The following is a 16,448-nucleotide window of genomic DNA, read 5'->3' as shown; positions in this document are numbered from 1 at the left end:
GTTTATATTATGTTTAACCCTTTACTGGCTTGCCAACATATAAATTTCCTTCACATGTATTAATCCCTTTCATCTGTAATCCCTTTCACCTGTTGCAAGATACATAAAAAAGAGGTGAACAAGTTGGTACTTTTTTACCTGAGAAGAACACAATGTAAATTAAAACACTGATTTATAATTAAAGACTGGCTATCACCAGCTGATATGTCAGTATTCTGATATAGCTATTAAAACAGCACTACAGAAAAAATTGTTGCCAAAGACACTGAGTTGTCTTTGAAAAAACATACCTTGCCAAAGCACCTTCCACCTTGTCCCGTTCACGTAAAGCTCTCACAATTCGCTTGTCTGTCATTTTTAGGACTGTGAATGTTCGAGCAATCTAGGTATGGTAGAATGAACATACTTTAATCATACAGACTGAGAAATGTAATGTTGTTGTTGTTGTTGTAGGGCTTAACGCCATTTTTCAGCACAATATAGGCTATACATGGCGGCCAGTATTAATGGTGGAGGAAGAACCCGGAAAATCCCCGGAAAGAACCACCGAACCACGAGAAGCTACTGGCAAGCTTTCTCACATAACCAGATTAGCCGAATCCGAGACTCGAACCGACGCATGAGAAATGTAAAATGGCAGTATAGTTCAACCTTTCTTAAGAGACCAAATGCTATGAGACCAACTGTCTTGCAAGACGAGGTTCTCCATTCACAGATTTATTGATGGACTTGTCATGAAAGACCAACTATTTTGACAGACCATTATTTTGTTGCAGAACTGTCTTCAAGACAAGTTCTAATTTATATCCTTATCTTGCATGTGTCCTTGATAAAAGGTGCACAGCTTGTCAACATATGATAGACACCAACACATTCTCTAGCATGGCGAGGAGTGATAAGTTGCATGTACACAGTCCAAACCATAAAGTGCAAAAGAAAGAATGTATTTTCTCTCATCGTGTGAAAGACCTGCAGCCTTCAGTAGGTCACAGAAACCAAAGAGCTACACAAAAGGATCAATTGTATCACATGTAAGACCTGCAGCCTTCAGTAGGTCACAAAAACCAAAGAGCTACACAAAAGGATCAATCTTATCACATCAAAGGCCTGCAGCCTTCAGTAGGTCACATAATCCAAAGAGTTACACAAAAGGATCAATCTTATCACATGAAAGACCTGCAGCCTTCAGTAGGTCACATAATCCAAAGAGTTACACAAAAGGATCAATCTTATCACATGAAAGACTTGCAGCCTTCAGTAGGTCACAGAAACCAAACAGCTACACAAAAGGACCAATCTTATCACATCAAAGACCTGCAGCCTTCAGTAGGTCATATAATCCAACGAGTTACACAAAAGGATCAATCTTATCACATCAAAGACCTGCAGCCTTCAGTAGGTCATATAATCCAACGAGTTACACAAAAGGATCAATCTTATCACATGAAAGGCCTGCAGCTTTCAGTAGGTCACATAATCCAAAGAGTTACACAAAAGGATCAATCTTATCACATGAAAGACCTGCAGCCTTCAGTAGGTCACATAATCCAATGAGTTACACAAAAGGACCAATCTTATCACATGAAAGACCTGCAGCCTTCAGTAGGTCACAGAAACCAAAGAGTTACACAAAAGGATCAATCTTATCACATGAAAGACCTGCAGCCTTCAGTAGGTCACAGAAACAAAAGAGCTACACAAAACGATCAATCTTCATATAGCTAATTGGATGACAGAAATCCAGTTGCAGATTACTTCTCTTTCCCTGGATATACTTTCAGTGATATTATACTAACTGGAATTCCTCACAACTGTAGCTAGAGCTTCAAAACCAGGATTGAAAAGGAATCTTACTGGATAAACTGCTTCAGAAAATTGAAACCATGTGGCTTAAACCAAGATTCTAAACACACACAAACAATATCATCTGTTTACAATTGTTTCAATTAAATAAATCATTAATTTGGCTCATTACTCAATCACTGCCATTTTAGTTACTAATATATTTATTGTATTTCTTATGGGTATTATGAATGCTATAATGTCATTATAGAAGCAATATCTTATCTGGGATACAACCTATGGTTACATCAATTTACATTAAGAAAACTGATTTCACAATTCTTCCTCCTTTTGTAAATGAATACAAATTACACTGCCATTTTTATCGTCTGAGTTGAAACCAACGAGGTGTGACATCATTTTCAAACAATACTTCCATCACACATAGTAACGTACACTTCTGTAATTTTAATGCTTTCTTTTCTGCTTATTGTTTGCCTAGTCTGTTTTGTGTAGACTCAATAAGAGTCAAAAACACTCATTCAAATTAAAGACTAGTTTTGCACTGTTTGTTGTTAGTCTGTTGCATTTATTTTAATCAATCCCTGACACACATGATCCCAGGCTGAATCCACTGCACTTAACATTGCTGTTATTCAGCATATGATTGTATTCTTCATGAATTAACCAATCAAAAAGTAAAAAACTTTTATACAATTTTAGTAACTGGAATTACTGTCCTATGAAAGAAAATTATGAAGTCAATAAAACATATACTAGACCTACAGAAACCTTTAACAATTATGACCTGCTGTAAATCAGTTTACAGGCATTCTGTTGCATAGCACCAATGCAATCTTAATAACTGTGTGATAGTAAATCACTCACCTGGCCTGCATACTTGCTGTGTTACACTGAATCAATAACCTAGCCTGTATACTTATTGTGTGAGAGTGAAATCACTCACCTGGCCTGCATACTTGCTGTGTTACACTGAATCAATAACCTAGCCTGTATACTTATTGTGTGAGAGTGAAATCACTCACCTGGCCTGCATACTTGCTGTGTTACACTGAATCAATAACCTAGCCTGTATACTTATTGTGTGAGAGTGAAATCACTCACCTGGCCTGTATACTTGCTGTGTTATAGTGAATCAATCACCTGGCCTGCAAACATACTGTGTGATAGTGAATCACTCACCTGGCCTGCATACTTGTTGTGTTTTAGTTGAATCAATCACCTGGCCTGTATTCTTACTATGTGATAGTGAAATCACTCACCTGGCCTGCAAACATACTGTGTGATAGTGAATCACTCACCTGGCCTGCATACTTGCTGTGTTATACTGAATCAATCACCTGGCCTGTATACTTACTATGTGATAGTGAATTACTCACCTGGCCTTCACACTTTCTGTGTTATACTGATTCAATCACTTTGCCTTCATTCTTACTGTGTGATAGTGAATCACTCACCTGGCCTGCTTATTTCCTGTGTGATAGTTAATCACTCACATGGCCTGCATTCTTACTGTGTGATAGTGAATCACTCACCTGACCTTCATACTTACTGTGTGAAAGTAAATCAATCACCTGGCCTTCATACTTACTGTGTGATAGTAGTGAATCACTCATCTGGCCTGCATACTTACTGTGTGATAATGAATCACTTACCTGGCCTAAATAACAGCTGACAATTTCAATAAGCAGTCTTTTGTAGCATTACAGGAACACTTCAAAATGTAACTATCTCTCGAATTCTATCAACTTATCTTGTATTTAATAAAAGGAGTCAATTGTCTTCAATCTGTGCAAATTTGATGAATTTTTAAGTACTAGTGACAGGGTACTTCTCCCCCACCCCACTCTTCCGATATAATGACTCAAACTTGTGGATAAATATGCAACTAAGAGTAGTGCAAGGAAATATAAACCTATTAATTCGAAAGTGATTTTGGATTGCTTTGATCCGTAGCTACGTAAAAACATCAATATCTAAACTCCAGCATTGTAAAAATGAGCATCATTAATCCTCTTATAATTTAAAGAGATCATTGACCCTGATATACCTGCATATTATGTGGCAGAAAATCTGGATTCATCTTGTTCAAAGCTACAGTATACAATGATCAACAGGATGTCTTCAAAGATTTTATCACATAATTACTGTAATACTAATATACCCATATCATACTTTTTAATATTTTGCGTGTGTGTGTTTGTGTGAGTGTGTGTGTGTCTTACCATAAGTCTAACATAGTCACTGCTGTCAAGTTCCAGCATTTCTAACAGCAGACGGATTATCTTTTCATTTTTCATCTCCAATGTACCCTGAATAAAACAATAGTGAAAAGCCAGACACACTAAACTAAATCTAAAACAGGACTTGAAATCAAAATGCTTTTGCAATTGAGTTTGAATATCAGATTTTGTGTCAATCAACCAGAACAACTTTTATTTCTGCAGGCTATTTTTGGATCAGCTGATGGAGAAGACTCAAACTCAAGTTTGTATTTTTTTAATCTACTGACCAGACATAATATTTAGAGCTTTTTGCTGAATTTACTGGCTAGATTTAATTTTTTTTTTAAACACAACTGGCCAGATGTAATATTTAGAGTTATTTGCTGAATTTACAAGCCAAATGTTAATTTTGGATTTTTTTATTAAACCTACTAGCCAGATGTGATATTTTAGATGACATTTTTGTTGAATTTAAGGTCAGATGTAATATTTAGTGGATGTTTTTGGTTAAATCTACTGGACAGATTTAATATTTAAAGTGTATCAATAATCAGAATATAAAGAAAAGAAAAAAAGGGAACTAAATATACAGGTGCTGACTATCCCGACCAATTCCAATATGAAAGAGCTCATGAGATCAACCGTTACTTTGCACTAAACCAATATATTAGAATCTAATACAAAATTTTCTAATTTGAACTATATTCATTTAGCTTTAATGCTAAATTTCAAGATTTCTAAACTTAACAAATTTCAAGATTTCTAAATTTAACCAATTTCAAAATTTATGAAAATAAGAAATATGAGACACATTAGTTGTGTTAACATTAAAATGCATTCATCTTATTCATAAAACAATTTTAAAAAAAACAAATCCATGAAAACTAAAACAACATCACCTCAGTTTTAAAATTATTCTGAGGCTCACACAAGAGACCTTACATTTTGACCTTTCATTGACTTTCCACTCTGTAGTTTCACAATTTTGTGCAGGGGTTCAAAATTTAAAATTTTGTGCAGGGGTTCAAAATTTAAAGAGAGTGTATTTCCCTGATTTTCCAGAATTCATAAATTTTGTTAATAAAAATATGTGTATATCATGTGAGTGTATTTTTAGAATTTTTAATTTTCTTGATTTTGATATCTGAATGATGTGGGTTCATTTGGGTTTGAGGGTACACATTTAGCTCTTACTTCTGATGTGCATTGCCTGGAAGGCTGCTAACTTTGCAGAGCTATTTTTGTTATCTGAACTTTAGAATATTATAAACAAAAGCACAACAACTTTTTTCACCTTTATGATTTTTTGAACTTCATAAGTGCACTTTCAGAGAAATGTAATACCAATGCTGTGAAAATTCTTGTCTGAAGATCTAGAACAAGTAAAGTTAGTGTACATTGTGCTATTTCAAGTACATTTCCCAAGCACACAGAAGTAGTTATTTTCACCAGCTGTCTGCTTCAGACAGCACATGGTTTTCCTAAAAGGGATAAAATAAAAAAATGTCAATCCATGCAGGTAAAAGACACAGAATTGCATATTAACTTTATTCATGCTCTACCCCACTTTCAGCAGCAATTCAAAATGTGAAAGTGGGTCCTACAATATTTTTTCTGGACATAGTCCCTCAAGGTACAGGTGTGAATTTTACCAGCTTTGCATCCACTAGCAAGCCTGTCAATACCACAACAAATAAAAGTTATGGACATAATATTTAACATTTCAATAAAAAGGTCAATCTGCCAGGTCACTCTGCACAGCTGTACAAGAGTTCTAATATGCTATTTCATGTCATCTGTGGGTGAAAGAAGCTCAGAAAGAAGGAAAAAGGAAAAAAGGCAATAGTTACCACTGAGATGACTGCTTCTGCTCGAACATCTTCATCAGGATCTTCAAGTTTCCTAAGAGAAAAAAAATCATGGAAGAGTTACAATTTTCAAACATGTGATTAATTATCTCTTTTGTACACAAGTATAACAATTTTTGAAATGGGTACAATTATGTATATTTTCTACATTACTTTTTAAGACAACTATTGAATCAAGACATCTTTCTCCTGCACATAAAAATACTGACTACAATCAATTATTTTCATCCTAACGAGAAACATTATTACTTAGGCAATCGAATATTTTTGCATAAGGAAGCCTGTCCAGGACCACAATGTTCTCTTGCATTGATGGGTCTCACCATTTTGATATGTTGATCAATTCACTCTGGGCTTGAATCTCTTGTACAGAAACTACAAAACCTCTTTATAATGAGCACCTTGTTAAAGTGAACTATTTGTGATTGTGAGAGACTGTTGTAGTTAAGTTATATTTTGAAATAAACTGGGTGTGTAGTTTGCAGTTGGACTCTAATTATGAGAAAGTACGCAGGGCATGACTTACAAGAAAGTACATGGGACTTAGCTTATAATAATGGCCATGGGACATGACTTACAAGAAAGTACATGGGACTTGACTTATAATAATGGCCATGGGACATGACTTACAAGAAAGTACATGGGACTTGACTTATAATGGCCATGGGGCATGACTTACAAGAAAGTACATGGGACTTGACTTATAATAATGGCCATGGGACATGACTTACAAGAAAGTACATGGGACTTGACTTATAATAATAGCCATGGGACATGACTTATAAGAAAGGGCTTGGGACTTGACTTATAATAATGGACACGGGATGTGCTTTATAAGAATGGACAAGGGATTTAACTTATGAGAAAGGACATGGGACTTGACTTAAAAGAAAGGAAAAGGACATGAAACTTGCCTTATAAGAAAGAGCATGGGACTTGACTTATAAGACTGGACATTGGACTTGACTTATAATTCAATTTGTTAATTAACACACAGACTCATTAAACCAAACAGATAAATGTATATTAATGGATTAAAGTAGAACTTTTCTGTAGCAAACCTTTCAGGACCACCATAATTACCTTGCTGTATCCAAAATTATTTATATAATTTAATGTGAATTGATATATCATACTTCATCATGTAAGAAAATTGACTTTGAATTAACCATTAATTATTCTGTATCTATGATGATACTATCCATGTTTTACTGTACTTAAGTTTAATAAATGGCTCATTAAAAACAATTATTCACATGGACATTATAATTACCTGTCCTTACCAGGGGCTACCCCAGAAGTTACTTATCCTTATAAGTGGATACAGAATATAGAAATAAATTTTAACAAATAAATAAGAATTCTTTTTTTCCAAAAATATGTATTTTTGTCACAGAATTTTTATTTTAGATAAATGAATATTAAAATAACGTTATTTTAAAAAAAAATCCATGACTTATCTATAAAAAAAATTATCTCAGAATGAAACATTATTATTTGGTCTGTTTGTCTGAAATGAATTAATTTTATGTGTCAGCTATGGAGATAACATACTTTTCAATTCTTTCACAGGCTTTGGAAAACATCCCCAGGGCAGTCAAAGCTTTTGCTGCAGCTACCCGCACATCCTGAAATTATGATGTATACCATCTTTTGTATTCAAACATCAGAATTCAAAATCTTGATTCAGTTTAGATTTATGTCTGACTGTTTAGTAGTCTTTAACTTTTTCAGACTAACAAAGAAACTGCTCATCTGTCTGTCTGTCTGTCTATTTGCCTATTTCTCACTGTTCCAATGATTAATGATTCACTATGCTTCAGGAAAATTCAACTGATAAGACATATGTAACAACGGATTTCATAACATTCAACATTAATGGTAATTTACATGCTTTTCAGCTGCAGACATGGAAAATGTCTAGTCCTCAAAGTGAACCAAAACCATCTGTACTATGATGTAAATAATACAACCAGTCTTAGGTACAATGAAACCAGTCTGAGGTCCAAAGACTTGGTATAAGTCACATGAACAAATAAATCAACTTTTTTTCTAGAAATCTTCATCCCTAGGACAATTGTTAGAATGGTATGAATATTCTGATGTGGACAGCAATGTATCTTGTTCAAAAACAGAAACCTATCGAGTTCAAAATATAAACACATACCCTTAACTCAAAAAATGTTATTATCAATTCTTACATCCTGAATAAAGCTAAAGCTATATTCATTAAAATGTTGGTTTTATATATGGATCAGTTTTTCTATGCAGATTATTTTGTTCCTTGACTCTTAAACTACCAGTGTTGCTGTAGCACCTCTATGTTCTGCCACACTGCAACTGATTTGTGGACTGGTACTGGGGTCACTACTGTAGCTGATTTGTGGACTTGTACTGGGGTCACTACTGTAGCTGATTTGTGGACTTGTACTGGGGTCACTACTGCAACTGATTTGTGGACTTGTACTGGGGTCACTACTGCAACTGATTTGTGGACTTGTACTGGGGTCACTACTGTAGCTGATTTGTGGACTTGTACTGGGGTCACTACTGCAACTGATTTGTGGACTTGTACTGGGGTCACTACTGCAACTGATTTGTGGACTTGTACTGGGGTCACTACTGTAGCTGATTTGTGGACTTGTACTGGGGTCACTACTGTAGCTGATTTGTGGACTGGTACTGGGGTCACTACTGTAGCTGATTTGTGGACTTGTACTGGGGTCAATACTGTAGCTGATTTGTGGACTTGTACTGGGGTCACTACTGTAGCTGATTTGTGGACTTGTACTGGGGTCACTACTGTAGCTGATTTGTGGACTTGTACTGGGGTCACTATTGCAACTGATTTGTGGACTTGTACTGGGGTCACTACTGTAGCTGATTTGTGGACTTGTACTGGGGTCACTACTGTAGCTGATTTGTGGACTGGTACTGGGGTCACTACTGTAGCTGATTTGTGGACTTGTACTGGGGTCACTACTGTAGCTGATTTGTGGACTTGTACTGGGGTCACTACTGTAGCTGATTTGTGGACTTGTACTGGGGTCACTACTGTAGCTGATTTGTGGACTTGTACTGGGGTCACTACTGCAACTGATTTGTGGACTTGTACTGGGGTCACTACTGCAAATGATATGTGGGCTTGTACTGGGGTCAATACTGTAACTGATTTGTGGACTTGTACTGGGGTCACTACTGTAGCTGATTTGTGGACTTGTACTGGGGTCACTACTGTAGCTGATTTGTGGACTTGTACAGGGGTCACTACTGTAGCTGATTTGTGGACTGGTACTGGGGTCACTACTGTAGCTGATTTGCAGACTTGTACTGGGGTCACTATTGTAGCTGATTTGCGGACTGGTACTGGGGTCACTACTGTAGCTTATTTGTGGATTTGTACTGGGGTCACTACTGTAGCTGATTTGTGGACTTGTACTGGGGTCACTACTGTAGCTGATTTGTCGACTTGTACTGGGGTCACTACTGTAGCTGATTTGTGGACTGGTACTGGGGTCACTACTGTAGCTGATTTGTGGACTGGTACTGGGGTCACTACTGTAGCTGATTTGTGGACTTGGACTGGGGTCACTACTGTAGCTGATTTGTGGACTTGTACTGGGGTCACTACTGTAGCTGATTTGTGGACTGGTACTGAGGTCACTACTGCAGCTGATTTGTGGACTGGTTCTGGGGTCACTACTGCAGCTGATTTATGGACTGGTACTGGGGTCACTACTGTAGCTTATTTGTGGATTTGTACTGGGGTCACTACTGTAGCTGATTTGTGGACTTGTACTGGGGTCACTACTGTAGCTGATTTATGGACTTGTACTGGGGTCACTACTGTAGCTGATTTGTTGACCGGTACTGGGGTCACTACTGTAGCTGATTTGTGGACTTGTACTGGGGTCACTACTGTAGCTGATTTGTGGACTTATACTGGGGTCACTACTGTAGCTGATTTATGGACTTGTACTGGGGTCACTACTGTAGCTGATTTGTGGACTTGTACTGGGGTCACTACTGTAGCTGATTTGTGGCCTTGTACTGGGGTCACTACTGAAGCTGATTTGTGGGCTGCTGCTGGGGTCACTACTGTAACAGATTTATGGACTGCTGCTGGGGTCGCTGGAGCTGATTTGTGGACTGCTACTGTGGGTCACTACTGCAGCTGATTTGTGGACTGCTGCTGGGGTCACTACTGCAACCGATTTGTGGACTGTTGGGGTCACTACTGTAGCTGATTTATGGACTGCTGCTGTGGGTCACTACTGCAACTGACTTGTGGACTGCTGGGGTCACTACTGTAGCTGATTTATGGACTGCTGGGGTCACTACTGTAGTTGATTTATGAACTGCTGCTGTGGGTCATTACTGCAGCTGATTTTAGGACTGGTACTGTTCACACTTAAAACAACTCCAATATAAGTGCACAATGAACAGGCGTAATTTTGAAAAAATGGTAGGAAAGACATTACCACAAATATCAGCCAGAATTCATTATTTGTAAGAGAAACACTGAAACATCATCACAAAAGCATTCATTTTTAATGGCATTGCTTGAGATTTAGATTCAGAATTTTCATTTTTCTTCTTCAAATATATAACCCAATCAAAATACTTTAGGAGAACTACTACTACCAGTCCAGAATAAAACTTTTACCTAGAAAAAGAAACCTAGGTGTCAGTTACATAGAGTGATCTCCACTTAATACAGGGACTGGCACCAAATACTGTGAATACTTCAGTTTCTACTTCTATTCATGCTGAGCAGCATGCTCTCTACAGAGAGATAGGCCTCGCAGATAAACACATATAACTAAAGTCTGAATGGAACATGTATCTGATAATTGCTAATTCCTTTTAAGACAGAATCATGTGTATGTGATTAATGTGCGTGTGATTAATGTCTGCAGTGTGACAGTTTATAGCGATGTCCAGCACTGGGGAATCATGCCGCAGACATGTAGCATGATGTCCCACCCAGTCACATTATTCTGACACCAGGCCGACCAGTCCTAACACTAACCTCCTAATGTTGAGCACCAAGCGAGGCAGCTGTAAGTACCATTTTTGTAAGTCTTTGGTATGACTCAGCCAGGGATCGAACCCACAACCTCCCGCTTCTGAGACAGATGCTCTAACCACTAGGCCACCAGAGCAGTAAGACGGAATGGTTTATCACAGCAGGAATTTGATGACCATGGCACTACAATGCTAGCTTCACCATTACACAAGTTTGGCTTGAATTCTTTAATGCACAACTTTACCATATAAGTCTAAGGAAACCAGTAAAGATTTATAAAGCCTTGTTTTGACATACAAGATATTGGATATCATGGATTTGTACAATTAGCTCCAACAGAACAGGGACATTGTTTATTCAGATCTTCAAAAGTTAGAACAACAGCATAAATAAATCCAGACTTGTTACAACTGAAACTTCACCAGCAACTGGACTAATAAAATTATTAAAACTACAGGTCTGATAAGAAATTTATTAGAACTGGGCGTGCAGACTACCACTAAATCTGAACCATATTATTACAAATTTGAAACTATGGTGTCTGGAATATTAGAGGGTCAATGATGGTATGTGCTCAGATGATAGGCACATAAAACCATGTGGTCAGCTGAGATTGAGGCTTACAATGGAAATTATGTTATGCCCTGACCATAGTTACCTTATTCCATGCAGTCCTAAACTGATACCAGCAATCCAACTGCATATCAATATCCAAGTTGTTCATTTTTACTCACAGACACTTTATGCCATTTACATTAGAAATGGCTCCATTTTTGTATAAATCTGAGATTGGGAAGAAGTGCATACTTTTTGCATATTTATGTACAAATACCTTGCTTGGGTCGTCCCAGAGTTTCTTCTCTAATAACAGATAAACTTTCTCTTCTTGACTGCCAATACACACATGTTTACGACCTACAGAAATAGAGAAAGATATGACTACTACAATTCTATCATGCACAGTTTCAACTAGAATGTAAAATTTACACATAAAGCATTCTTTCTGCATAAATGGTTACACATTAGCTTGATTTCTAAACATTATTTTTACAGCATGTTTATCTTACTTTTATCAAATTACAAAAATGGCACCTTGTGTTCAACCTAATTTAGCTATTAAAACTGTTCAACCTAATTTGGCTATTAAAACTGTTCAACCTAATTTAGCTATTAAAACTGTTCAACCTAATTTAGCTATTAAAACTGTTCAACCTAATTTAGCTATTAAAACTGTTCAACCTAATTTAGCTATTAAAACTGTTGAGATATTTCATATTCTGATGATCACTGTGTGTGTTTGAAGTATTACAGTAATATATTTGTGACCCAGAAAAGAATTTCTCCAATTTTTCTTAAAAAAGTGACAGTTTTGTGCTTCAAAGACTAATACTTGGAATTAAGCAGTGCTAAAAATAAAGTATGGGATCATGCTGCCCATGAAATCTTTTAAAACGTAAGAAATTTTACAAACTTCTTATGATTCTTTGGTGGGTTTTTTTAAAGTCTGGTTTGGTATCAAATCTTAGTAGAAACTGTTTCAGCAAACACAAACTTATAAACCTTTGCAAAGCTTGTAAGACATTTTAAAAATTGTATGGACACTTAATTATGCTGGAAATGACTGTTACTGAACTGTATGATTGAAAAATTGACTGAAAATTCCAAATTTTATCAGAACATACATACAAGGTTGATTTTTTCATCTCTTTCTTTTACACCTTCTATAATTTTGCAAAGAAAACAGTTTGTCCAAATTTTTTATCTCATTAGCTGTTGACTTTTCACTATTTCCCAAGAAACTGTATACCAGATTTATTGTCATTTTTGCACCCTTTAATTTTTTTAGATACAATGTTGATCAAATAAAGTTATAATAATTTTTTTACACAAATCTATTGCACAGAGAAGTTTGTTTTATAATTGAAAACTTTTCTTTCTTTGCATAAATGAAGTTGAAAATACAATGATTGAAGTATTTGACAATCTATTCGAATAAATATTGGACAAAAAAATGGCAAAAAAGTTGATCATACCTGAAAATCTGTTCTAGTCTCTACTGTTACAAGTCAGTTAATGCCCTTTTTTCACAAGACGTGATGAGTCTGGGCATTGCATTATAGAAATCAGAGTACAGTACATACTCATTTATAAGTCCAACTGCAAACTGCACAGACCCATATCTGCCATGGCATAATGTGACAGCAGATCTTGGTCTGTACAATTTGTTTTGAATAATCAGCAGAATAAACAAAATAAACCCCAATCTTCAGGTCTATTATGCTACGGAAGATCAGGATCTATGTTGTTTGCACATGGGTTTGACTTATGAGCAAGTATATATGGCCAGCTGCACGTGGAAACAATGAGGTAAACACTCAGGACCTAATGTACAAGCTTATTATAGGTTCCACCTGAGTAGTGATTTTTAGTATAAATTCATAAAACTTGTGTGAACTGACTCAGCTTCAAATAACATGTGTACTAAGATTCAATCATATTCTCTACAGGAACCACATTACCGTATTTCATGTAATTTTTTGTACACAAAAAAATAACTATTAATTTCAGTGTAAGAAAAATTATATGCAAAATAAATAATAATCATTTGGTGGTACTGACCGTGTATGAAAAATAAAAGGGATCGCACCTGAACAAGTTCTATGGAACACATGCTACTCGAAAACCTAACAGTACAAATGTACGCAGTAAACAGATATTTTGTCTCATTCTGCTCCCAACTCAAGAATCTAATTAAAATTAAAATAAAAGCACTCAAAAAGATTTTTGTTGTTATTAGTGAATGAGAAAGAGAGAGAGAATTATGTCTCATTGTGCAAGCTCGTCTATATTTAGAGCATATGTAGCTGTAATGTTGTGTAATGTTGTCAAAATGATTAAGATGGTTTGAACATGTATGGGTATTATTTATTGGTAAATTGCACACAACAATGTAAGTCCACTTTGTCAAGAAATTAAGTGCAACTTGAATTTTTACAGCAACAATCTCATTATTAAATTACAATAAAAAAATAAAGAACCTGAAATCATGTTTTAGTTAATATGCGTGAGTGCATGCACACATGCATGTGTGTGTGTGTGTGTGTGTGTGTGTGAGAGAGAGAGAGAGAGAGAGCGAGAGAGAGAGAGATAAAGAGAGAGAGATAGATGAAACAAAACATTTTCAGTGTATAAGACCGTATTTATTCAGGGTGGTTTTGATTTGTAGCTTTTTCAAAGAGAAGAAAAGAATATTTTCAGTTAACTGATGATTCTGATAATCCACATGTATTATGACCCTACTATATTCCATTAGCAATAAACACCGCTAAACCAACAATTCATTCTTGTATTAATTACGATGTACATTGTCACAATAACCACATGGCTATGCAGTGTTATTTACATGGTAATTAAACATGCTTAGTGGTTTGGGTTATTCCAGTTTAAACCAGATTGAGGTCAAGAATGGACAGAGGCTCTCTTTAGGGAAATGAAAATCTGTCAATGTGCTATTGAAGCAGATGTTATAAGGACAAGCGATCACACACAATACTTGTTATTTGAACTTGCCAATAATAACAGTGGGGTATATTGTAGAACAGATTTGCAATAAAATGTTAATTATATCCAAGTCAAAACAGAACAAGCACTTAAAAGATAGTACATATATATATATATATATATATATATATATATATATATATATATATATATATATATATATATATATATATGAATGAATTGCTTTAACAGAGTCCATGACTTTCAAATTTACGATGGAAAATGACATGATTTTTATATTTTACATTTTTATGACTATAATGAAACAAAAATACTAGTTGACCGATGGTCTGTGGTCTTCACTTTAGCATCTAATGAGATGTAAGTTTCGTTGGATAAGCAAACATCAAAGGGTTTCCAAACTCATTTTAAAATGCACGTGGTGTTTTGTTACGGTGACAGTCTTAATAAGGAGAACTAATTAATGATAATACTTAAAGGTATGGTCTGTGAAGTCCTTTGTCCATTTGTTAATAAACACCAGTAGATATTGTAATAACAATAAGAGAGCTTATGCACATGGGCGCCCGCAGGATTTTTTTGTGGGGGTGGGGGCATCAGGGCTTTTCGCGGAAAGAGGGGGTGAATCTTGTGCTTCCTCTGCATGATTAAAGTTGTCGGAATTTAGATATATAATTTATATATATATATCTGTATATATTTGCAGTATGATTCTGTGGGTCATGTGACCCCCCCCCCCCGGGCCCTATGCTGCAGGCACCCATGCTTATGCATCAATCATTGTATTTTCTCACCAACAATTAATTATTAACTTTCGTAAAAACAAAATGGCAATACAGTATTTTTTATCTTTTTTGCAAACGTAAATCTTCTTAGTAGAAATTTTATATCCAATAATTTAATGGATTTTTTTCAAAAAATACAAAGTGATATGTATGAAAAATTATATACATTTAAATAATTATTATTTTGATAACTGGATTGTGTATGAAAAATTAAAGGGTATGAAAATATACATGAAATATGGTATAACCTACATTTTTTCCTAGGTTTGACACTTAAAGAAATTAACACTGTTTACTAATCAATGTGTATTACACTCAGTTTTTTTAAACTTGTATTGCTTGGTATATAGTTTTGATTTTCTTTGTTTCATTTAAGAAAGTGTATCTATGTTAATGTATATGGTAATGCTTAGTATTACCTGGTGCTACTCATGGAAGATTCTTAAGCAGCGCCATCTTTGCACTCACTGACAGAATTTGTAATTAATGTAACAACTATGCTTGACAAAGTGCTGACTAACTACAGGAAAAGTATGTGCAACAGTTTTTAGGGGGAATGTGGACATTCTTTTACTTGCAGAAGAAACAGCACAGCATTTTAAATGATAGCTCATGTGACTTGGACAAAATGGAGTTCATGTGGATATAAACACTGTGAATACATACATGCGATATAACAGAGAAGTTAGGAGATCTGCAAAATTTGATCTGAAGTTTTGCCTTCAAAAGAGGGAGGATTTTAATGAGAATGGTGAAATGTTCATTGTGGTACATGTCTTCGACTTTCTTATTCAACAGAGGACCCAAAATTTGGTCACTATGTGAGTAGTTTTCTTCTGTTCATATGAGAACTTTTGTGCGATTTCCAAGTCAAGAAACATTTTTTTACTAGATCTGAAAACATGATTTGCTACCATAAATGGGAGATTACATCTGGTTATAAAGTTGTCAAACAGTGTCTTGGCAGGTATATCTTTATCACATTTTATATTGATTCTGTGAACATGGATTTCAGCAATGGCATATTTTTTGCTGCGTTTAATATGCTTTAATTATCATGTATCATGTGTAATGCAATTCTGATCACCATAGCAGATCTTAAAATCAGAATTACAGGAAGTTCAGAATGCATATTCATGTCCTTTGAACTGGTTTCAACCAAAGAAATTCCTGTTTCCACCCATCATTGAATTCTGTGTGATATTTCTGTTGCTAA

At 35.5% G+C, this 16,448-nt stretch overlaps 1 protein-coding gene across 2 annotated transcripts in view; it reads right to left on the bottom strand.

Annotated features, from left to right (window-relative positions):
• The window catches only part of LOC149802650 (uncharacterized), a 104,813-nt gene that overhangs the window by 21,291 nt on the left and 67,074 nt on the right, over window positions 1-16,448 (bottom strand). For both annotated transcript variants that reach the window (XM_089952012.1, XM_089952013.1), the window contains 5 exons: window positions 11,758-11,840; window positions 7,451-7,524; window positions 5,879-5,930; window positions 4,029-4,115; window positions 291-382 (listed from right to left, as the gene is read on the bottom strand). In XM_089952012.1, coding sequence (XP_089808138.1) covers window positions 291-382; window positions 4,029-4,115; window positions 5,879-5,930; window positions 7,451-7,524; window positions 11,758-11,840 — 388 coding nt within the window. The remainder of the gene's footprint in view (window positions 1-290; window positions 383-4,028; window positions 4,116-5,878; window positions 5,931-7,450; window positions 7,525-11,757; window positions 11,841-16,448) is intronic.

This window comes from Sinohyriopsis cumingii, chromosome 3, assembly GCF_028554795.1.
Source record: "Sinohyriopsis cumingii isolate HCF-2022 chromosome 3, ASM2855479v2, whole genome shotgun sequence".
Taxonomy (NCBI): domain Eukaryota; kingdom Metazoa; phylum Mollusca; class Bivalvia; order Unionida; family Unionidae; genus Sinohyriopsis; species Sinohyriopsis cumingii.
Note: the sequence above shows the minus strand (reverse complement) of the source record. Positions and strands in the feature narration are given on the sequence as shown.